Here is a 25,793-nt window from a genome sequence, read left to right as displayed (position 1 = left end):
GCTTCATGTGTAGTCTTTGGGAATTGTCATTGATCACTTGTCTTTACCTTTTTTCCAGTGGGGTATAAGGAAGTCTAGGAATTGTTTAAGGGAAAGTACTGGAATCCTAATTCAGTCAACCTTTAAGGTGGATCTCCTTGTCCCTTATCCCTTAGTGAGCTGTCCAGAAAATAATTAAGAAAACAAGTAATCTTTAAAATTTTTTTTATTGAAAACTTGAAAAGGTAGACAACAAAGTGGCTGTATAGAGCTATAAAGGTCCTATTTCTGTACATTTAAACTTAAATTTAGATATAGAAACAGTTTTAACATGCAGCTAAAATACATATTTGTATATATTGGCATGAAATCTTTATATGTAAATGGACAGAAATGTTAAATATTTGTATTTATACATGAGAATTCCCTAGCCAAAAGAATGTTGGCAAAGCAAATCTTCAGAGGTGATGTGGGTATGACAGGGTCTGAACTGGTAGCCAGTCACAAAGGGAAAACCTGTTGGTATGATGTTACCAAACTTGACAGATTTTTGGAAATTGTTTCTCGTTTTCTTAATGATTTTGCTGGGCGCCATGGCTGTTTCATGAAGCCCAGATACAAATGCTGATCTTAAGAGTGTTTCTGTTTAAGAAAACTGGTTAGATTGCCTATCTTGTTGCTTTTCTGGGATGTTCTCTGGCCTGGCTGTATGGGTAGTCCCAAAAGTGGGAAAAGTGGGAATGCTTAGATCATGGTAGAGCTTTAGGTATTTTTAAGTCATTATGTTTACTGTGCTATAAGAAAAGCAAACAAAGTTATGTATTTGTTGGATTTTCTTTTGTCTGTTCTCCTATAGGTGGAAAAACAAATCAATTAATTCTTCAAAATACTGCGACCAAAGCAATTATTCAAGGTCTCATTCCAGATCAAAATTATGCCCTTCAGATCATTGCATTCAGTGAAGACAAGGAGAGTAAGCCAGCACAAGGCCAGTTCAGAAGTAAGTGTCTCTTTATGGCTGACATACGGAATGTATCAGATATTTAATGTAACTTCTGAAACGGTAACAAATCTTACACAAAGAAGAATGATGGAAAACCAGTTTTTTCTGTGGTGGAAGGAAAATCAAAGCCATGTATTTTAACATGTGTAAGTATAGGTGGAGGCCTGAATTAATTGCATAGTATGTTCTTGCATTGGGCTCTTTGTATCCATTGGGTTGGCATCCTTTTCTTCCTAGTTTCATTAGGAAATCAGCTGGTATTTCATGGAAGGAATCTTCTGTGTGTAGAAATAAAGTGCTATGTTCTGATACTTTAAAAATTTACTTTTTATTAAAACAATGTCATAGCTATGTCAACTGGCAACTAGATACTAGTTCAGTAGTATGAAAGGCTGATTTCTTAGTCAAATATCTTTACAAATTTAATTTTTTATATGATCAAGACATGCTCTTAATGTCTATATCATAGTGATATATACACATCCTATCTGATTAATCTTGATCTTCATGTTTAATGTGTTAAATATGATTTGTGGAGATCTGTGGTGTGGCAGTGTAGGAGTACAGTTGAAAGCCTGATGAATTCTCTGACACTAAATTTTCCTCACTGTCTTTGCTAAACTACCTTTCTCTTTAAAGCAGCACAAGATAAAATATGCTGAGTACTTGATGTGGTGTGTATCCAAGTCCTTTTAGCGTTTTACCACAACAACTGTGTATTTACTACCTTAAGTTCTGTTTTGGTTAAGAAACCCACAAAACCACAGATTACTTTAGCACTAAAGAGAAGCCCACAGAAGGCTACAGCAAATTCTATAATATTAGGTGTAGCTGTTTTTAGAATGGCATTTAGGAAAAGTAGAGCTACCAACTCCATTTAAGAATATGGGAATTATGTTCTATTTAGTATACTCTTTTTGCTGCACTTAAGGCTGGCGTTTCATTTAAAAGCATGATGCCTTTCATGAGTAAAGAATACAGATACAGCATATATAGAAATCCTTTTTTTGGTCTCCTGTATTATAGGTTTTTTCTTTCCCTTGTACTCTGACATGTGGCCACTAATTCTTGAGATGAAAAAAGGTCAAATATATAAAGAGTTTTCAGACTATCATCTGGTTTAGTGCATTGGAAGTATGGTTTTCATGCTATGGAGTTGTAACTGATGTACTAAAAATTCTCAAGCTTACAATAAAATTGTATTGTCAAAAGAGTATTTCTCTTTATGTAGTGAGGTGTACATTCTTATTCTAATACATAGTGTTTAATGAGCTAAGATCAATGGGGGATTTTTTTTTCCTTTGAAAATGCAGATGTAAAATCATGTGCTAGATAAAATCTTTGTGTAAATATTGGAGTAAAATTGCTATCTTGTCTCTTCCTGTGTGGTTAGAATTTTGACAGTTCCCAAATCCAGAAATCTCTGTCAGGATGTGACTGACTTGTCTCCTTTTGTACCATTTTCTCTGGAGACTTGTCCCTCAATAGCACCAGCATTAGAGAAGGCCAGCTAACTTGTTTTGCTCTTGGACATTTTTCAAAGGAATGCTCCTAGAAGGATAAGCAGCAGCAACCTTTTTGGCCCATATTGTTCTGGTATTTCACCTCTCGTTTTAGTCAGTCTTGTTCAGTTAAGGATTAAATGCAGACTTCTGACTAAGACCTGGTCACGTGGCATTATGTGTAACCCAGCTAACAACCATGATCTGTCTTCATAAAAGCTGGCTCCTCAGCAAGTTTGTGAACATGAATTTGCTCCCAAATCAGTTACTCAATTGTTTGCTAAAGGTGGAAGTGATACACAGTCACACGTGCTCTCTTAGAAGAGGAGTCAAAGTTTCAGGCTTTTTGTTCTCATCTCTGTAGCTGAGTGTGAGCACTGTAGCTTCTGTGAAGGGTTGTCATACTGAGAAAATCACATTCAGATGTTTGTCAGCTTGTTGTCCTTCTTAGAACTTAGTCTTGTGATTGGATTTTGGCTTGGAACTTGGAACACTCCTGATTGATTGAGATATTCCACATACTGTTGGGTAAATAGTGAAGTCAATTTGACTTTGGTTCCACTAATGTACAACAGAATATTTGCTCTGTCTCTCTTACACAGTCAAGAGACAGATAACCTCTTTTCATGCCCTCACAGTGTTTTTTTGAATGATGCAGTGCAGAGAGACTTGGCTGATGATCAGTGCCTGCTTGGACAAACGTCAGTCATAATCCAATTTTACATAAACTAAGAAGTGTAATTGGAGTAGAATTTTATTTTTCTGTGGAAGATATTCTCAGCTTCATTGTTTTAAGCTTTTCCTGGCTGTTGCAGACAGATGGAGTGTGGATAACAATTAGCATTCCAGGAAAATTCTGAAAGGGTTTTTTCTTCCCAATACGTGACTTTAACAATGACTTTGTCAGAACATTTCAGACTATTAGTAGAGCACTACTGGCTACTAATGTAATATTAGGAATTGTTAATCCAATTGGGTTCTGCTTGGCTGTTGTGAGAGATTTGAGATATAGTAAGGGACCTATCCCACCCACCTGTGGAACAGGAAACTGTCAAAGTCTCAGCTCTGGAGCAACCTTGCACTCCTGGGAGTATTTGGTACCCTGACTACAGATTTGGGCATGGGATCTAAGATGATTCTGTAAAGAGGACAATGTAACAGCTAGCTTATGTGCTTTTGTGTTGACTGACTTGGAGTGGAACTCTGCAATGCTGGACTTTCCCCAGCTAGCTTAGCCAATTTTCTGGACTATATTTCCAGTGTGGGATCTTGTCTGCAGGGGCTTAGGTGCTGATGTTACTATTTGGACTCTCCTGTGTGAAGAGTCAGTTTTGAGAGCAGTAATGATGATAGAATGGGGAAAGATCCATGAAAATAAATGCAAAGGGAGGGAGGGAGGGAAAACACAGAAACAGTAACTCATTACCTAAACATATCTTCAGATGTTCTGTGCACATACTTTACCAGGAAGTTGAAAATTACATGCTTCTAACTGTGTTGTTTCTAGATTAACTGATTTTCCCCCTTACTTTACAGTTAAAGACATAGAGAGAAGAAAAGACACAAGTAAATCCAAGGTGAAGGATCCAGAAAAAACAAATGCAAGCAAACCAGCTCCAGAAGGTCAGATCATAACACATATGACTTATGTGATATTCTGAATATAATCAGCTTCTTTATTTGTCTTGGCCATTGTAGAGATTTTCTCTAAGTCAGTACTTTAAATCTGGTTCCCAGGGTTAAATTAAATAGAGGGGGAAAAAACCCAGTATTTTCAGAAATATTGGAGAGTTGCTACAGAGGTATTGCTTTTATTTCTGTGTTTTGCTTGGCTTTTTTTATAAAGTCCTAAATACCATAATGAATAGATAAAAATTATTAAAAAATAATGTTAGATAATAAAATTATTAAAAGCTGCTTGTACCTTTCCACTGGGTGCACTTTGAGTAGTGGAAGATTCATTGGCTCTAAGACAGACTGGCAGTATTAATTCCCACCTAAAGTCAAATTAATACTATTGTGTAATTAACCACATAATAACTTAATAAGTCTGTCCTAGTGTAGGTTGTATATATGAAAACATCTGAAGCATTTTGAGGGCGGGGAAATAAAAGGAATTAATTTTGTCCTGTTGCAAGGAGCCAGTCTTCTGGTGAAATGTGATACAGCTTGCCATGAGAAGTTTGTCTAGTATGGATGAAAATCTATTTCAAGCTTAATATACAGCTCTATTTCCTGTTATTTTAAAATTCAAATAGCATCTTCTTTATGAAGTAACCCCAACAGTAATTATTCCCTTCAGTGGTTATTTATGGTATAGAGAACAAGAAGAGCTTGGTATGACCTCAAATAGTCTCTCTGTGAATAAACTGGACAGTTTCAAGGATCCCAATTTCCCCTTCCATATAAATCTGTCTCCAGTAATGCAAGTGTCAAAGACTTCACCCAAAGCTCCTTGAAGCCCACACAAATTTTTCTTCGGTGGGTTTATATTCTTACCACACATTTTTGTGTCATGTTGTATTTATTAACACTATGCAAGTTTGTTTCCATACAGCATTGGGTGCATTGGAAGAATTTTAGCTAGTGTTTGCAACACTAGAGAGACAAGTTGTACCTGCTAGTGCATGACAGGGTAGTGGATAGGTGATTTTCCTACATCATGTCTAGAGGAAGGCTGAGGTGGAAGAAATGACAGAACTGAGTAGGAAAATGTGATTTGCTTTCTTAATGAAGGACAATTGATAAAAGCTGAAGGAGAGAAAACTGGGCCTGTACTTGGAAAATGTTGATTAAAGACAGACAGAGGAATGTGTCTGCCAGACTGCAGGAGAGAATTTATGCTTCTTCCATGGAGTAAGGGCAAAACTACAATTGGCGAGAGGAGCTTGGATCTGCAGTCTCCCTTTTTAGGATTCATATTTACTTTTGAAGTCTTCAGTCACCTTTCTCATCCCTACACCACTTTTTACTCATCTGAGCTTCTTCAGTTGTATCAGGGGAGTTTGTAACAGGACAAAATATATCTCCATCCAGCACTTGTGAAAAGATATTGCCTTATACATACTGTAGCAGGTTTTACTAGAAAACTGCATTTAAAACTAAGGCAAAACTTACAAACTTCTCAATCAGCAAACCTGATCATAAAGAAAAAATATTATGCTAATCTTTATGAATTCTTGAATTTGTTTAGCCCTATTTCCAACTCAGCTATATATTGTAAAGTAAGACCTTTTTCCCCTAGTCTAATGCATATTTCTCTGCTTTGCGCAGTGTAATGATTATTCAAAGTGATGGTGATTACAACTAAATTACTTCAGTGGGAGTAGGGCGAGATTCCAAGTGAAAACATTGGGCAAAAATAACAGCATCAGCAAAAAATGTGTAGCGGGGCTAGAAGTGAATTCAGAATGGATACACAGGCAGTAATGGTATCAAAACTTTCCTAGTTTAATATACAAAGACTGTTCCACCTCAAATTGAAATAGAATCAAAGAAATAAGGAAAAGTCTGAAAGAAACTATTAAAGAAATAAGTGCAAAATTTTACAGCAAACTCGTGAATAATAATTTGATCCTCTGCAGATGTTTGGTAGGAAATTATTTGGGTACAACCAAATGAATTCAGGCCAGCAGTTAATTGGTTTCATAACCATTTAGTGTATGGCTAAATTTGATGGATTTAATAGCAACCCTGATACATTCTGTGTCTGTATCTTTAGTCAAGTTGGCTAGACCTTGGGAGCTAACACTACAGAAGAAACTAGAATCATGAAATCATTAAAGTTGGAAAAAACATGCAAGATCATCAAGTTGACCTTATACCACCACATCCACAAAAATATCTCATGAAGTGCCACATCCATTCAGTTGTTGAACACTTCCATGGATGGTAATGACACCAATTCCCTGGGCAGCCTGTTCCAATGTTTACCCTCTCTCACCATGATGAAATTTTTTCATAATATCCAATCTGAATCTCCCCTCATTCAACCTGAGGCCATTCATCCTTGTCCAGTCCCTTGGTAACTGGCAGAAGAGACAAACTCCCACCTGGCTACAGCCTCCTTTCAGGGACCTGTAGAGAGTGGTAAGGTCTCCCCTGAGCCTCCTTTTCTCCAGGCTGAACACCCCCAGCTCCCTCAGCTGTTCCTCTCAGACTTGTGCTCCAGACCCTTCCCCAGCTCTGTTGCCCTTCTCTGGACTCGCTCCAGCCCCTCAATGTCCTTCTTGTAGTGAGGGACACAGCATTCGAGGTGTGGCCTCACCAGTGCTGAGTGCAGGGGGACAATCCCTGCCCAGTCCTGCTGGCCACACTGTTTCTGATCCAGGCCAGGATGCCATTGACCTTCTTGGCCACCTGGGCACACACTGGCTCATGTTCAGTCTCCGCTGACCAGCACCTCCAGGTCCTTTTCCAAGGGCAGCATTCTAACCACTTTTCCTCAGCCTGTAGGACTGCACGGGGTTGTTGTGACCCAAGTGCAGGATCCAGCACTTGGCCTTGTTGAACCTCCCACCACTGGCCTTGGGCCACTGATCCAGCCTGCCCAGATCCCTCTGCAGAGCTCTCCTACCCTCCAGTGGATCAACACTCATTCCCAGCTCGGTGTTGTCTGTAAACTTGAGGGCGTTATTAATCTGTTTGTATCAGCTTTTAAAAATCTTTTATGATGACAGCCAGGTTGAGTTAAATAGAGGAATATCTCATCTGAGAAGAGCAATCTTTGCCCATAATCAAAATTGAAAACAACCATTGTCCAGGCTACTGTTGCCAATGGTTGTGGTTTCTGCTCTTGTCTTGAGTGAAGGAGAAGCATAATTCCTTAGTGATTAATGTCAAGTTGTGATATAAAGAGGTGCCTTCTGTGAACATCTGCACTGCTTTTTTACAGAATGATGTTTACTGGCATTACTAAACCAGAAAATCAAAAATAAATATTTTGGGGCAAAACTAATAAAGCACATCAATGTACTTGTCAGCGAGTGTGAAAAAGAGTAAGAACTCTTTCAATATAAGAGCTCCAATTTGTGCATTATAAGTCAAGTATCCTGCTGATTTTCCTGAAAGGAACTACATTATTGTATGAATGTGTTGTTTATAAATACTTAGCTAATATACACAGTAAACCCTAGAAATTTCTCTTTCAGTTTCAATGGGATAAAGATTTCAGCATAACCCTTCTGCTCCTAGAAACCAGCTCTGCTAACAAATGCGACATGTAAATACCTGTGCTTATGATTCTAGGTAGTTCCAGAACATTCCACTCTTATTTTCATCTGTGGTTTGGAGGACTGTTTATATAGTACTGACCACTATTTAATTACTAACTGTCTAAGGCTCTGAGCAGTGCTGGTAGGTCTAAATGCCTTTTCTGAACTCCCAAATCATCATCTTTCTTTCAATCTTTCTTCTTCTGTTCTTAAATTAAATTGCTGTGAGGGTTTTCCTCTGTCTATGGAAGCCTGTCAACAGCTTGTATGGCTTGCTAGTAAAGCAGCTTCAGAAACCTAGATTAAAATTTTTCATGTGTTCTGTCCTATTCATTCAAGTAGTTTAAAAAGATTTACTCCTTTTCTGCTCTAAGTATTTTGCTCTTATCACAAGCAAACCTCCTGTGTATATCCAGTAATGTCATGGTGCCAAATTAATTCAGGCTTAATGTCTAGCACTCCCCCATCAAATGTTCACTTTATATTTGATTTCCAAAAACACTTTCTGTAATTCTTCTGCATGACCACTTTCAAGTTTTGAATCTCCTTTCTTTATTTTTGAGAACCTGTCATTTTTCAGCTTAGTGATTCATTACTGCTGTGCACACTCGTATTAATAATGTCAGAAGCCTTTTCTCTTTCTGTCTGTTGAGAGAAAGCTCACAGATGCAGCTTCTTTCAGCATGCACTGATATTTGAGTGCTTGTACCCTGGCTTCTCTCCAGCTCCCTCATGTACAAAGCTCTTTTCTGTACAGTGACAGGGGTTAATACATTCTGTGCCTTCTCAGATGTTTTACAGTTTCTCAGAGAGCTTCTATGACTGATTCTCTAATCAAATCCCTTAGGGGAGGGGAGAATCAGTGCTTTGACTATATCCTCTGGCAAATATATGACTATATCTTTTTCTGCAGAATATTTTTCCATGTATCTGAACTGGGTTTAACTACCCATTTCAATACAAACAACAAAACACTGAGGCCAGTTTTATCTGCATTCCTGTTGATTTGGTTGGGGATTTTTAGTTGAGAGGTGTGGTGCCTTAGTGTAGGCTTGCAGCCAAACTCCCACCTAGCTGCTTGCTCATTCCTCTCCCCCGCAGGATGGGAGAGAAAAAAGGAAGAACAGGAATGAAAGAGTTCATAGGCCGAGATAAAGACAGGGAGACTGCTTACCAGTTACCATGGTAGGCAAACAGAGTCAAGTGGGGGAAGATTTACTTAATTTATTGCCACTTAAAAAATTTCCTAATGTGGGTAGTGGGAGACGAAAGAGACAAACATTAAAACAACAGCTCTCCTTTCCATTTTCCCAGGCTCAGCTTGACCTCTTTCCAGACTCCTTTCCTCTTCTCTTGTTATCACTGCAAGTTACACTCAGTCCAAGTCCCTTCAGAGAGGAAGCAAATGGTGCAAAAGGGGTGTTGAGAGATTGTGATCAGGGCATAGTGGTCTCCCTTTTCCATTCCCTTCTTCTCATACCTTTCTTCTCCATGTACGTCATGCTGCAGAGAATATCTGCTCTGCCATGGAGCACACTCTCCTCTGACCTTGAGATTCTCTCTACTGTTTCTCACTCTTTTTAACTTCACTCTTTACTGGGCATTTTTTTCCCCTTTCTTAATTATGTTTTCCCAGAAGTGCCACCACCTGTCCATGGATGCTTGGCCTCTTTTCAAAAAGGCCACCTCTGCAGCCTCCCTCCTGCTAAACCTGGCCACAAACACCCAATACCAAAGGTGCTCTGTTACTGCTTTACTAGAGTAAGGAATTTACATGATCTTTGACCTGTCCTGTTTGGAAATTCCCTTATGCAGATTTCAAATCAAGATGGTTTAGAATAGCATAAAGCATATATGTGTCAGATTTTTCTTCTGAATCAGGTGTTGCAGGATAAACCTTACGCAGTCTGCAGGCATTCAAACAATGAGAATGTTTGAATGTCTGCAGCTCCCATAAAAGTCTGTGATTTGTGTATGACAATGTTAGTTACTTTCTCATTGTAAAATGCACGTAATAGAGTCATACAGTATGACTGGTTAGGGAGGTCAGGGATCCTTCACTGCACAGCACACAGCACGGCAGTTTGTTCATACTTCCAGAGCCAAAATTGTTTCACCCCAGAGCAAGTCCACTAGGGGCAGGAGTGGTTTTTTAACTGATTTCTGTGAAAATCCAGTGATGTGGTGCCGAGTTAAAATACCTGGGGGAACTGCAGCTTTTTCAATCCCTTAAGTGCCTCTTTCTGATGAGCATCACCTTTGTCACATGCCAGGAGCAAGACTGGACCTGGAACATTAGCTGAGCTCTCTGGGCTGGTGGGAAGCCAGCTGAAAGCTCTGACAAAATGGGTGTTGCCACCCAGCTCCCTGCCCAAATGGAAAACAGAGGAAGCTCTAGGAGAAATTTATTGACAATACAAGCTAGATCTGAGTTTCACATTGTGGAAGACTGGGACAAGCAGGTAGAAATTTAGGGCAGAGGATTTATAACTAATCTGTTGTCAATGAGTATAGAGTGGACAACTTGGCAATGGAAAATTTAGGTAGTGGGTGAGTGAAAAACAGCACAGAAAGCATAGTGGGTTTTAGAGATAGAAAAGCAGAAGCTCTATAAAATGAGCTGTGTAATGCCATATCTTGGCATTAGGTGCAGATGTCAGTAATATGTAAATAATATAACCTGAACTAATGTTAAAAACAGTGAATAGTGACTTCATGTGCCTTGATCAATAGTCCTGCACTGTATATTAATTTAAATTAAAAAGGTTTCGAGGAAGAGGTAAAAATTACCTATAAGAAGAAACAAAGGATTCCTTTGAAATAATTTAAATTATTAGTGATCTTAAATGAATTTAACATTGTTACTGATATTATTATCATGATTGTGATTATTTACACAGATATATACATATACAAGTTATAAATACAATGAAGAATAGCTGCTCATTTAGTGACAGCTACTTCTGACTCATGCTGTTTCTACTTTCCTTTTCTTTCTTCACTACTCAGTGATGCAAAGAGTGTTTTTAGTACTTTCAGGGTTTAGTATCATAAAGTGTTCTGGAAAGAGGCCTGAAGCCATCTGTCATGTGATACCTACCTGCTAAGTAGCAATAAGTATGCCTGCAGTTTCTTTTGGGTGAGTGCTCAGTTGCCTGTAAAAACTGTTAGACATATCCAAAGTTATTATATTTGTGGTGGGATAGTTTTTGATAATCTTTTTAAACTTCCTAATATTTTGTACATTATTAGTGATATTACTTCTACAATCTTTCAATGTAAATATTTCTGAATGATTTTTTTTCTATAATGTGTTTTTCATTCAGTGCTATGCACCTATCAGACAATTGCATATCCTTCCTCAAAACACTATAATTGTCTGAGGTTTCTTTTTTAATAGCTCTTGGAGTGAGGTAGAATCAGTCTTCTGATAGTGATAGAAATGAGAGGTGTAGTAAGCTTAGAAAATCTACTGATTTTCATTCTTCTTTCAACATTCCTATACATTTGATGCAAATGAGCTTTGACATTTGTACTTTTATAGCTGTTGAATGGCACAATTTAAGTAAGATAGAAAAAATCCACAGAGAGGTATATTAAGGTACTATTCAGCAGAAGACATTAATTATCTAATTTATTAACTTGTCTGTTTAGTTAATGTCAGATGCTTCAGTAGGTATTACTAGACAGTGTGAAATGAGTGCCTGAGGTATTTAACTAAGCCACAGGAATGAATACCTTCTGAACATCTGCTTCATTGGCAGTGTTTCATAGTTTTACTCACTTCATCCTGGCTAATGTAACTGCAAATGTTGGTTTTAGTCATTATTTTTTTTATTATTTGCTGAACTCCTGGGCTACGAAACTCCTTAACTATGTCTTTACACAAACAATAATTTGATTTACTAGCAAGGTTTCCTTTAGCTTTCTGGAGGACACTTTATGTCTTGATTATGAGCAGCAGAAGAAAGAAATGATAACTATGCTGTGTGGGCATTTCCCCCCAGTGCCATTATGTTCTTCCTAAACAGTCTTTGTCTTTTCTCAGTTCTTGCACATTTTTCTGCTTCTTCAATCTTTGTTGGAAAGTACTTAGCTTTTCTGTTTTAAATGCTATTTTTTTGTCTGGCTTTGGGGGCGACTGAGTCCTTTAGCCCAGCTCCAGTAGCTGGACTGAGCATATAGTCCCAACAAGTCCGGGGTGATCAAGCACAGGGCTTGATCAAGTACTAATCAGCCATTTGTGCAGATGGAACTAGTCCTCTTGATACCTTCATGGCTCTATTTTCCCATATGTGTTCTTCCCCAAACTACCTTTCAATGTTTTTGGTTCCTCTCCTAAACATATCCTATCAGATCTTGCACAATCCCCAGGTACTGGTTCTGTATTCCCGTGTCTCATTGCCCCCTAAGCTGTGACCTGCCAGTTTGAGCCATACAGACCATGTTATGAAGTAAGAACAAGTTATCCAAATGTGTTGCTCATCTCAGAAGATGCAAGCAGGATGAAACCTGTGTACTTATTGTCTAGTTCCTGGGTCTATGGTGTAATTACACAAGAGGCAAACACAAAGTTTCTGCACACCTTTTGTTTTCTTTTGTTCCAGTGCAGCACAATTTAATACTGAAGGGTTGCTTGAACTAGATGCAACCAATTTCACTCCAAAACTAACAGCAGTGCAGCAATCCTGTTCAGTTCAGCACACTCCCTGGTGAATGCACTGCCCTACTCAGAACTAGCTACAGCATCTTCTACCTTATCCTCCATTCCAAAGTGTAGAGATAACCCTGACCATTGGTCTTAAGCATCAGTTTCTTGATGCTGCAAAATGGGAACATAGCCTACTTTGGGGATATGTTAGGTTCTTTAAACATTGTGGAGTACTTCTGCATGATAGGTTTCATTTTTAGATTTTTGTAAATGAAAGTCTGCATCAGAAAATATAGTGAAGTTCAGAACTATTGATTGCATTTGTCTAAATTCTACATTCTATAATGTAAGCATTCTAATGCTTACATTTCCCTAAAAGATGTCTATGCGTAACACTGAGACTAATATTTCACCTTTGCAGTATCTGTAGAGAGTATAGGGATGCATTACCTTGTCATGGATGAAACAGGATGCACATCTACTGTCATTAGCTATAGGCTGTTACTTCAGGATTTTTTTTGTTTACTTTTCAGTTCTGTGCTTACCATCTTGACAAATATGTTTGTAGTCTTCAGCAAAAGCTGTCTTTTGGCACTGAGTGGCATCCAGTGACATTTGCAGTAACTTGCAGTCCTTTGACCTGATTGTCAATAGCTCTTGTGTGTGTGGTGCGTACCTGCTTGTTCTAGCACTTAGTAGTCAACTAAAAGTAATATGAACATAGAAATGAATCTATTTTCTATGCTTCTTCAAGGGCAGTGACCCCAGATTCCTATGCCTGCCTTGAGAAGTCTGGGTAATGTTTGGACCATGCTTCAGTATTATTAGAACATTTTGGACCACCACAAAACTTTGTCAGGCATTTATTATTATGTTCCCCTTGCCATGCTCTTTTATTCACTCTGAGGTTGCTTAGCCCAGACGTTATTTTGTAGACCTGATTTTGGTTTCAGACTCAGTCACCTTGGCTTTGGACTCAGTTGGCTTTGTTCTACCCAGTCTTAACCCAAACAGAGAATCCATGATGTCTCCTATCTCAGCTTTCTGTAGTGAAAGCAGCACTTGGCCATCTGAACTTTGCCAATTGGGCTCTCATTAAAATGCCTACAGCCAGTGGTCTCCATGGTTTCAGTGGTGGTTGGATCACCATCCTGATGTGTGCTAAAAGATGCTGCACTGGACCCCGTGTAGAACCTGCCCAGCAATCCTGTCCCCATCCATGTTAAGTCAAAGAGCATGGGTTTTTTTTGACAGCAATTGTTTTTTAATTTGTGACAAATGTCATGGCTTTCTATTCTTCTCTGTAACATCTCATTTTCTCTCTCAACTTTAGGTGATGGAAATATTTGTTATAATAAGGAGATGAAGTAGACTTTTCAGAATGTGCCATTGCTCTCTTTAATATGAGAACTTTGGATGGTGCACCCTGGCCATCTTGGTTTCTGTACTTTTTAGAAGGTAGAATTTGGTGAGAGGCATCCATTAGGTTTCCAAGCTAGACTATAAACCTGTGAGCTGCCATGCAGAGCTTTGTATATTAGAAATTCCTTGTTAAATACTGGAGGACTTACAGGAGGACTCTGACACAAGGAATCTCTTGGGTAAACTCCTTTTTACTGTCCAGAAAGTTTAGCTCATTGTGCTGTGGATGATCAGTGCTTATTCCAAGAATTCATCCTAAGGATTTCTCAGAAGGAAATAGCATTTGCATCCTTTGATACTACTTGCAACTTAGATTTCATTCTGCAATGGCAGTACTTTCTATGGACCTGCCTAGGGTAATCTGGAAGACTCCTTCCTGGCTCTCATGACTGAAAAACGTGATGGGAAGTATCAGCACTGACATGGACAGAATTCTTAAGTGCTTTTCCTTTGCCATAATTTGGTAGTTGCTTTGGAGAAAATGAAGCAAGCTACATTTAGAGATTGCAGCATTTACATCTGCCATCAGGCCAATTTAAATAGCACACACGTGTGTTCACATAATCTGAATAAGAGAAAAATGTACTTTTGAGAGACAGCAAGCTTGAAACCGAACACCTGGAAATCATTTTGAAGCCTGGAACTGGGAAAGAGTTCATGTCGAGTTGCAAACTTTGATCCTGACAGAAGAAATCCCAGGGAAAAGAGAGAAAGAGAGATTGGGAGCAAGAGTTTGATTTTAACCTAAAGAAGTCTCTCTTATGTGTTTGTAACTGCTTTGTGTGTTCTGGATAGGTGTAAAATTTTATTTGTTTTCATTAGCCTAGGTTGAGAGTGAGTATTAATCTGAAGGTTGCTGGATGTCTTCTTCAATTTGCATATTCCAGATGACAAACCCTTGCTTTATTCTGTAAATAGAAAGGTTTGCATTAGGAATGATGACCAGTCTTCATTCTTACCCAGGGATTCCACTTGCTTACCTCCTGGCTCTGTGTTTCTGTAGGAGGGTATGCATTTCTTCCTGTCAGTATATTAATGTCTGGTTAAGGTTGGATATTACCTCTCATAAATGTTCCTGCTCAAGTAGAAGCTGGAGACTGGAGAGATTGCCTTTCTATCATCCAGAATGTCCCTCCCTAGGAACTCTACTTGAATGCATCCACTTTATTGAAGTGTAGACTCTGTGTTGACATCAATATCTAGAGAATCTGCAGTTTGGAAAAAGAACAATTTTCTAGCTCTCTATCTACTCTCTGAGTATGAAAAGAGACTTAGCCTATATTGGACTTAAATGAAAGTTTCATTTTTTTCATAAAGTGATCCACCTCCTGATATTAGAACCACTCAGGCTGACAACCTGAGTTAAAAGGTGCTTATCCTAATATTCATAACCCTTGAGTTATGTTTCTCCTCATATCTCTGCACAGTATGTATAATGCTCCATAAATCTGAACTATTACCAACTGAAAACTTGTCTGGCCTCTTTTTTTCCTTTGGTAGCTTTCCCCTAAGGCATTGACCTTTTTTTGTGCAATTTATTCATAGTTGAAGTGGGAGGCTGCTATTCACATTCTTGAATGATGGATTAATAGAAGCTCAGCTGAATGAATGGTCTTTCATTATCCTCAGACTGATTTTCATCTCTTCAAGTTGTTAGCTCTTGAGTATCCATCCAATCAGCACTGCACTGGCATGGCTGGATTCTGCTGGCAGCAAGAGATGTTCCTGTAAGTCAGATTCAGGGTCTGTGTTGACACTTTTCATAATTGAAACACTTTCATTACTACCCTGCTGAGACATTCCTTAACAGTTCTTCATCCTCTGGCAGCATGAATTTGCAGTCTGAAGGCTTTAGGCTTGCTCAGGACTACATATATTCTAGGTAAACATCTTGGTGTGTCATGAGTGATGCTTGTCTTTGATATAAAATGGAAGCCATGTAGTAACAAGTTGAAACTTTGGGCCACTTTTTCAAACTTGTGTGGCAACCTTGAAAGAAGAACCAAAAAAAGCTTTGTGGAGGTGGTAGCAAACAGATATATTATTAAAGACTGAAGTGCAAGACCAAGAACTTCTTGTAGGAATGTATAAATATAAAGGATTGATGCATTCATCAGCAAAGTCATCATGGATTTGCATACCCTGATGAAGAAGCTTCTTTGCTTTATGCTATAGTCAGCAAAATGGGTGAGAAAGGTTAAAGTTTTGGTATCTGTTTTCAGGGACTGTGAGATGGCCTTGTCTTGAATACAACTATAAGATGCCAAATTTTTGGGTTTTAGTTTTCTGCTGTACAAATTCTCTTTCAAGACTGCTCTTTACTGTTTCCCATTTGAGGAGAGTCTTGCATAATCTGTGTCATTCCTCTGTTGTTAAACAGCAAGCATGAGCTTGTACTGAGGAGAGATGATTTCAGGGTAATTTCCACCCTCACTGCGTGGTCTGAGGTCTTCATATCCATTCTGGGTCTGTTGGTGCAGGACTCTGGTTCTGGGCTGTCTCATGGTCAGCCCCCTTTTCCTGGTGCCCTGTCTGCTGAGTGAGCCCCGGTGTTAGAGCTGAGATACGTCCCTTGGTTAAAAGGTGCCAGGTTGCAGCTAAAATGGAACTTACCTGGCTGTGGGGCCACATTTTCTGCCTTAGAAGTGTTCTCACCTGTCTGATTGGCTGTACTGATAATACTGCTCTGCACGTAATGAGGGAGTCCTGTTTCCTGCTGAGTTTGGTAGGTGTGTCTTTGGCTCATTATTCTCCAGAGCTGTGGTATTCTTGTACTCTGTCTTTGTGGAATACTCGAAGGAGCTTCTGTGAAACACCAGCACCAGCTTGTGTTCCAATAAACAATTATTGTGCTATGAGGATGGTTACTCAGGTTGTGGTGTCTTGGAGACTCTTTAACTTTAACCTGACTGGACATGGCCCAGAGCAATCTGCTGTTGTTGCCCCTGCTTTGATTAGGGCAGTTTGACTAAACTCAAGGTCCCTTTCTTCCTCCAGTACCCTGTGATTCTGGGAGCTGAGATTTCTCAGAGTTAGATATTTACTCAGACATCTCTGCTAGCTAGAGAATGGAAGAATTGCTACATTCAAGAGGGCACAAATTTCATCCTGAGTTTTTCTAGATTGACACATGATATCTTAAATTAGCAATGCCTCTAAAGATCACTGCGTATTTTTATTTATACAAGCATATACACTGGTTACATCATGAAAATATTATTTCAAGAACTGCATGAAGTTAATTTAGGGCCTTGAATTTGGAAGCCTTTTGCATGGCAGTTGTGTTACACCATCCTTTTTGTTTCTAGATGCAGTGTCCATAATATCATATGTACTTAGATCTGTAATGCTGAGCTATAATTTAACTGTGCTGTAGCAGTTTGTTTCAACTAGTTTTTCATTATTTCTGTGTTAACTACTTGTATAAGTACACAGGCTGTTCTCTCATCTGGCTCTTTTCCATTACTTTACCTGTTGGGTTACAAGCTCAGGCACAGACCAGTTCTCTATCATGGTTTACAGGGATTTAGACAACACCTTAATTAATGTTGAGGATTTCTGAGTACCACTTTTGTCTGAAGTGCCCTGATTAACTGTCTTCTAGACAGCCAGAGAAAACTGTCAGGGATTTCATACTTTACTAAAGAAATTGGAGAAATAAGCCTTTTAAATCCTGGCATATTTGTTACATAGGAATGGTAGATAAGTATGACCATATTAATAAAATATACAGTTTTCTGTCTTTCAAAGTAATTTAGACCTTGAGACGGCTGTTTCATTTAAAACATTCATGCACTCAGATGCAGAATTGAGAGGAAAGAGAAGTAGACAGTTATCACAATAATCTGCAGAAGAGTTTCTTAGGTTTCATGCACTTTACAGGAGGATTACAGATCATCTTCAGTGTAAATTGTGGCTAAATGGACACAGTCTATTGCCAGGCTGGGCTTCAGGTTCAGGAAAGACTTCAGCAGCATGCTTTGTTCTGTGTTGACATGCTGTCTGTTGGAAGAGAAATTAGAACAAATGTTTTAAACTCTCAATTTAAATTCAGGGGGATTTAAAACTATATTTTTCTGTCTAGGTACACAGACCAGGAGTGTTTAGTATTGCTGTTTGGTAAGCTGCTGCAGTGCTATCAATCAACAGTGGTCTGTAAGGAGACATCAGAACTTTCACAATTACTTTTTTTGTCTCTCAAAATAAAAAGTTCAGATTTAGGAAGAAAGCTCTAGAAGTTTTTATAAACTAGTGACTACTTACTGCAGAAGTACAACTGTCATTGAGTGTGTATGGAAAAGTGTATAGAAAATGACTCTATGCTTCCTTTCTCACACTTGAGACTATTCACCAGTATATATAGGGAATTAATGTGTTATCAATGAGTGCTTTGATTAGTTTTGTGGCCTTAAATTCAGAAGATCTGCTATAAATAGTATTTAGTAACTGCTGTATTTTGGAAGCAGAAAATTTTTAAACTACAGTATTCACAGTCAAATGTGATGTGATTAGACACAACCATTCAGTCAATCTTAATAATCCAACTCCACCAAATAACAAATTCATAGGCTTGCCAGTTGGGCTATATTAGTTTCCTGGAGAGGAATAAGGCACATGGAAAAGGGCTGGCTGCTTTTTCTTTTTTCCTAGGGACCAGGGACAAACTTCTAACCTTGTTGGACTGCTTGTTAAAGCTAAAGTTCCAACATTTGGGTTCTTCAAATTCAAGCTGTGGTTGGATCTAGTTTAAAGAACAGCAGTTATGTTATATGCATTTGTCTGGTCCATAGGCCTGACATATGGGATGTGTTAAATTGAAGTCCAAGTGCAAGGATGATATCACCAGCACAGAACAATTATATCAATGTCAGAAGCATAGACTAGTGAGTTGCTGAATTTTGGAGCTGGACACTGCCTCACATCCCTTAATTTTTTAACCCTTTTTAATAAAATATGTGACATTTTGCTAATGTAGATTTACACTGCCCTTGTCCTCAGCAGTGCTTCTGCTCAGTGTGGTGCTGTCAATTGCTGTGGAGGACTGCCTGTTCTCTGTCATTCATGCTTTATTCACGAGGTATTTTTCACTCACTGCTGGCATTAAGCTTCTTGCTTTTGTGCTTTGTTACCCCATGAACGAGTCTTCTATTCATACTGTATTATTATTATTCACCTCTACTTGAACTTTCTTCCTCTCCTTCCACGTATATTATTTGACTTTCCACTGTGACAGGGAGTAAGAAAGGAAATGACATATTGCAGACTCAGAAAGAATTATAGTCTTAACTTCTAGCAGAAGAAGTGTGTGTTTTGGCTCTTGAAAATGAGAACGAAGTTTCATACCAAGGGGAGAAAAATATCAAATGTGTTTCTGTAAAACATATCATAACTACATGCAAATTGAACTGGTTTGTCTAAAGCATTGAGTCCTCCCATGTGACAGTGCTTGTACTTGCAGCTTCTCCCCTTGCCTTTCAAGGAATTTTCAAAAAATAGTAGTATTAACTCCAGGAGTCAAAACACCCTTCTCTAGATGAAAAATTATAGTTTTATATTTCTATGTGAGTAAGGCTTGCAGGTTTTTTGGTTGAACTTCTGTTTTTACCATTGCTCACTTGCTCACAACATGTGTGTGAAAGAATAGCTGCAGGTAGGGAACGCAGCCCTGGAGAGGTGGTCAGGGTTTCCAGGAGCTTGCCAAGCCTCTGTGCAGCCCCATGCTGTCAGAGCTTCTCTCTGGTCTCTTTCTACACTCCATTCCCTTCAGTGGGATGACTCAAGGGTCCTGTTTTGCAGGCTCCAATAACACTCCCTCTATCCCAGAAAATTCTATCTGGATCTTTCGTTCCGCATTGCTATCACTGGCTTCACTCTCAGACAGTTTTGGCATGGTTTTCAGAGTGGTGTAACACTTGCATATTGGAAATGCCAGCAAATCACCTTCAGCATCTGGAGGCTTGAGGAATCAAAATCAGAAAACTTCATATGGCAGATGAAAAGCTCTTTCAATGCAAAGTTCTTTGAAAAATTTCCCTGAAACCAAGGAACCAAAATTCTTCATGGTGATTTGATTTTTGGTGGTACTGAACCAGATTTTGTGCAAATACCTCACTCTAAAACATTGCTGGTAGCCCTTCGCTGTATGTTGGTGCCTTTGAAGGTGAAATTTTGACCCTGTGCCCTTCTTTTGTGAAAAGCAGTAATGAACAGAGTCCCTTCCTCCTCAACTTTCTGGCAGAGTGGCAAATTCCTTCTGCCAAGTAGTGCTAGGAAGATTGTAAATTTGTTACAGAAAGTGCATTAATATTTTACTTTCTCCCCCATAAAAATTCTCCTCCAATTGTAAGAGAAGCAGCTGAAGACAGTTGCTGGTGCAAAATATACAGATTGTTATTCTGTCTTTACAATTTGTACAATTATGTTATTTTTGCTTACCTAAAGATCGCAGTTATTGTTTGTTGTAGAATGCAGCACTTGAATCAGAATTATGGTTTCTATATGATGCTAGGAAACATGATATAAAATTTGGTAACTGATCTCTTCCCTACTGTCCTACTTTTGAAACTGGTGAGTATTGTATAACTCAGAGGGAAGTGGAACCTTCTCTCTCACTACACTTTTCTTGATGGCCGAATAAAAGGGAAATAAGCACACTATTGAACTGATCACACTATTGAACCTTGTAGTAGACTAAAACACTGAGTGTTGAGAGCTTTATTCTATGGAATGATATGCTGTTATCCTCCTTTAAGAAAAGTTGTTGGGAAAATTGCCTATTAAAGTTGTGTATGTACTTGAAATGTGCAAAATTACCCTCAAACCCTATGGAAAGATTATTGAAAAAGACATTTGCAAGAACTGGCAATGGAAACTGGCTAAGCACGTGGGTTGCAGAAATTATTTGCTGCATACTATGTCATTTAGGCTAACTTTATTAAGTAGGATGTAATGGTGTTTGTGTTCCTATCAGGTTTTAAAGATTCTATCACCGCATTATTCTATTTAATATCTCACTGTTGTTTATTCCCTTTTAGGGAACTTTCTACAATTCTAATAAGTACAACAAGGAGAAAACATAAGCAAAATAGTGGGTGTACAGAAGTAACAAAACCTAAATGTTTTATGCAGAAAAGATGCAACAAGTATCTCCTACCTACGAAGAACGAAACAAATTTTCACACTGTGACCTTGCAGTACAATCTTGGATCTAACCATACAAGTTTCTTTAACAAAAACAATTGGATTATACTATTTGCATTGATCTGATGATGTGGAAATAAAATATTGAAAGGAACATGGTTATTGTTTTCTTTATTCTTTGGATTTTCCTTCACTGGATGGATTTACTAATACTGATAAAATCTTTCACTACAAAGCCATCACTACAGGATTAAAGAAGCTTTATAGGCAAAACTTGTTTATATGAAATTACATGAAACATTACCAAGGGTAATAACTGGGTTTCATACTCAGCACAAGATTTTAGAAGTAGAGAAAGAAAATACAACCACACAAATCTTGTTAAATCCTCATTTGGCTGTTCGATTAAACTGCTGGGTTAGCCCTGAAAGGTACATCTGTGCTATTATACAGCTGCTTGGATGTGAATCAGGGGTGCTGTGCTGTCATTCTTACTGGTGCTGAGTAGCATTTTACTTTGCTCTTTTGAAGCTTATGATGCTAATATGGCCAGTGTGAGAATGGCACAATTGAACTGTGTGTTAATGGAAGACAAATACTGCTTGCAATGAAGACTGATGAACAGGAAGTTTATTTGGCAAAGATATTTAAAACATTAATTTTGCCATGATTATTAGATTCCTATTAAGTCACAAAATAGATTCCAGTCCCACTGAAATCAAGGGAAGTTTTTCTGTTGACTTCAGTGACATAAAGATTTGGACCTCTTTTGGATTTATATTCCAATTTAAGATAATTTTTCTGATGCTTACTAAATGTCCCTCAGTGTCAATACATTAAAATGTGTTGCCAATTCAAATAGTGTTGTCTTGTACTGTAAAAGCTAAAATAAAATATTTGCTTTGGCATCGTTGTAAGTGGAATTTCTGTCATGTGTTTAGAACTTATTTTGCACTGCTAGCTGCACGTAGGAAATGTTCCCTGTTCTTCTAAAAATATTATAGTACACGTTTAAGACATTAACTGTAACTTTATGGATTGGGTTTAATGCTCAGTGGATTTAGACTACAGTATGAATCTAACCCTTAATTATTACCAATGGAACTCCTTCTGCACATCAGATTGGTTTTGCCTGTGAGATTATAGTTTTGTATTTCATGAAAAGATTGTAATTAATAATATGTTCTGAAAGTTTAGAATTGCTAACCATGTGTTTTATTTTCTCTGTATATCAGAATTTCTTGGGAGCTAAAGTAAACACCTTTTAGATAATTTCTCACTGATTTACTTCTTTTATTTGCTAAACATGTCTGCTCAAATTGGTTTATTTCTGGCAGTGTACTTGGTGATTCCTGTTAGCTCCATGTTGAACTGTCAGTGTTCTTTGTGAACTAACTTATACAGTGGATCCTGACAAAAATGATGATAAAAACTGGGCTGCCACTTAATTCACTAATCTGTGCTCATTTTTTACTGTATTGAGGGTCATGATTTTCATCCCTAAATGGTTTGTGGTGCATCATATCTGTTCTATTAAACCTGCTTTGCTTTGTCTTTCCTACTTCCCTCCTTATTCTATAGCAAACCTGGTGGGGACTTTGTATTTTTGTACTTCAAACAGAAGCTCTCATTTCTTATACCTGTGTAACGTTGTTCTTTTGTTTCCTTCTCTATGAGTCCACTGTTACAGCAGCTTTAATTTTACAGTCACACATCCACTTCTGTGGAATATGGCAATTTTGTCTGAGGTTCTGGAAATCTTTTCCATTCCCTTACTTCTCTTCTTGGCATTTTCTGAAACTGAATGTGGCAGTTCTGTTTAGCTTCTCAGTTGGCTCATAGTACAATTTGTGTCTAATCTCTACTTCCCTTCCTTTGATTTTCCCACTGGTTAGGTAAGCCTTAGAGATCATTAATATGTACTTCTGCTAATTCTCATTAGATCTTAAGACTAAAGTTTCATTCTCATGCCTGTTCTCATAGAGACTGTGAATTAGAATCTGAGGTCTTTGCATTTTACCTCTGCTGTATTGTGTGCCTCCTACTTAGATTTGATGCAGCATATTCAATTGGCCTTCAGTTTTGCTCAACTCCCAGGAGCAGAAATGAGATTCACTTCTGGATTTACAAGACTACAGTGGTGCCTGTGGTTTTCTATAGGGCTTTTGAGATGTATAGAAACACCTGGCTTTCTCTATTGACTGTGAAAAGGGCCTTGATAATTGTTTTATATGTCTGCATCTCTAGGTAGCTCTCTCTGCATTGTCTGGGCCTAAGGCTATGTTTGATGCACTGTGTATGGGGACTGAAATTGTGTATGTGCTTTTGGAATGAAAATGAACTCTTGGTTTGGTTGTGCTATATGGCAGTTAATTTTTTCTCTCTCAAGTATTTTTAGAAGGAGGGTTTCTTTTTATAAGCCTCCCAAAACTAATTTTGAACACTTTAATGAAAGAACTGAAGTAGATAATAGCCAGACTATTCTATAACTGAAATTAGAATAGACTGGTTTAGTAATTTTGCTTTTTTCTATGGAAGAAAGCTTTAATTACTATCTTGGTGGGAAGACGAAAGCATATATTTCTTGGATTAGAATTTTATTGTTGAATGAATAATATTGATTTAATTTTAATGATTTACAGGGAGCCTGTTTACCTGTAAAACTCCAGCAATTGCAGATATTGTGATACTAGTAGATGGTTCTTGGAGTATTGGCAGATTCAATTTCAGGCTCGTTCGACTGTTCCTGGAAAACCTGGTTTCTGCTTTCAATGTGGGATCTGAGAAAACAAGAGTAGGTAAGGTGCTGACCCTTTTTTGTAATATTTCTTTAGCAATGTAAAGAAGTTACTACTTCAGGATAGTTAACAGCTTAATGCTACTCTTTTTGTGCAAGGTTCATCCTCATCTAGCATTAGCACTTCTATCATCTGAGTAATGCTGCCAAAATGCTTGTAGTATTAATTCTTCATAGTTTACTGTGACCCTTAGCTTACTTAACTCTCATGCAATGTCAGTGGAAAAATAAAAACAGTGGAAACAGTCTTACTGACTTCAGTCAGCATTAGGCTCAAACACAATTTAATTTTTGCTGGCAGAATGTGCCAATGGATGACTTTTCCTGTGCTATAAACCAGCTGAAATGTTATATTTCTGATCTGCTAATGTTCAAAAATACATTAAGTAAAATTGTTCTTTAGAAGAATTTTTGCAATGTTAATAACGCTGAAAAAGTTTGCATTTCTTTGCTTTTCATTTAATTAGCCCTTGAGTAAAAGGCTTTGAAAGTTAATTGAGGAGTTGTCACCCAGAACAACTTCATGCTACTTTTTGTTGTCAACCAATGCAGTTTTTCTAGTATGATAGTAAACCTTCTTGCAGTAAGCTAATTGGTAAGGTACTGGAAACCAAGTACATAAAATCTATATACTTGAAAAAAAACCACTTGATTTTCTGATGGATTACATTCATTTGTGGTTCTTTAGGTCTTGCACAGTACAGTGGTGATCCCCGGATTGAGTGGCACTTGAATGCCTATGGCACAAAGGATGCTGTTCTGGATGCAGTCCGGAATCTACCGTATAAGGGGGGGAATACATTAACAGGTACTGTGTATGCTTTGGCTTTTGCCTTTTATTAAAAAACATATTCTGCTGCACTGCCTAAGAAGTGTCAATGCTTATTATGAAGGGTAAAAAGGACAGGGGTTTTGCAGCTTGCCAATGGCTTTATCCAGTGTCAGTTAAATCTTTTCTGAAGTGCTTGTCCATTGAATTCACTGGGAGTCAGGACAGGGTCTCATAAAACAAAGTTACCTAACTCTCTGTCCTGGAAGTAAAATCTTTTACCTGCTGGGAAGAAAATGCTAAATCCATTTATAATATTCATGCATAGAGCTTTATTCTGGAGAAGGAAAGAATGTTGTTTCAATATATGACAACTGGTAATACTAACTTTACAAATGACCACCCAGGGCTTTTAGATTTCCATTGACCTTTTAGTAGTTAAAGCACTGAAGCCTCAGAGACACTTAGTGATGGATAAAGGGGGGGATACCTGACAATCTGGGAAAAATACAGTCTCTGAATACAATTCCAGTGTCATCAAAGCAACAGTTAGTAATATTGGAATGATATACCCAAAGAGCCAGACATGGCTTTAAGTAAATTACTGTCTTTTTTTTTTTTTTCTTTTTTTTTTTTTTTTTTCTTTTGTCTGAATGGTAAGGAACAGGAGAAACAATAAGCAACAGTCTTTATTTTGGTAGGAGTGATTGCAGTGGGACAAAGGACAAAAACTCTAGTATGATTCTAGAATTGAGATTACTGGGTGGTAGGAAGTAGTAAATTGTCATAATTATTTTATATGGATGTTAGATGAAAATGAGTTAGAAATGTCAGCTGTGTGAGATTTAAGAGTTTTCAGATAAGATCTCATCATGATGTGTAAGTTTGTCCTGGAGTTGTGTTTCTTTCCTTTTAAATAATTTACATTTATTAAAATCAGAATTTCTCTAGGAGTAAATAAAGGGGTTTTTTTTGGTTTGTAAATTGGAAAAAAAAAAAATAAAAGTAAGATTGTCTGTAGCATGAGGATTTACTAAGCTATCCAGAGCATGTGCTTCCATATAAGCAATATAGGTAGGAGAGGAAACTTCCTGTTTGAACTTTGTAGAACTTTGTAGAGTAAGAAAAAAAAGATTACATATTTGCAGAAATATCAATTTAGGTTTTCATCGCCAGTTAAAATACATTGATTGATCAAAACACTGCTAAAAATAAATTTCAGCTTCTCTGTAGGTTAGGCTGCTGTTGGAATTTAATTTTTCAGAAAATCAGTTCTTCTTTTATGCTTATTCTTCATTAGAATTTTTACATTGAGTA

General features: G+C 37.9%; 1 protein-coding gene across 1 annotated transcript in view; it reads left to right on the top strand.

Moving 5' to 3' along the window:
• Window positions 1–25,793, top strand: part of COL14A1 (collagen type XIV alpha 1 chain) — a 109,575-nt gene that overhangs the window by 8,735 nt on the left and 75,047 nt on the right. The window contains exons 4-7 of the mRNA XM_021546489.3: window positions 836–979; window positions 4,021–4,107; window positions 23,553–23,708; window positions 24,396–24,515. Of these exons, the coding sequence (XP_021402164.1) occupies window positions 836–979; window positions 4,021–4,107; window positions 23,553–23,708; window positions 24,396–24,515 (507 nt within the window). The remainder of the gene's footprint in view (window positions 1–835; window positions 980–4,020; window positions 4,108–23,552; window positions 23,709–24,395; window positions 24,516–25,793) is intronic.

Source organism: Lonchura striata, chromosome 1 (assembly GCF_046129695.1).
Source record: "Lonchura striata isolate bLonStr1 chromosome 1, bLonStr1.mat, whole genome shotgun sequence".
In the NCBI taxonomy this organism is placed as follows: Eukaryota; Metazoa; Chordata; class Aves; order Passeriformes; family Estrildidae; genus Lonchura; species Lonchura striata.
This window is presented reverse-complemented; position numbering and strand designations above follow the sequence as displayed.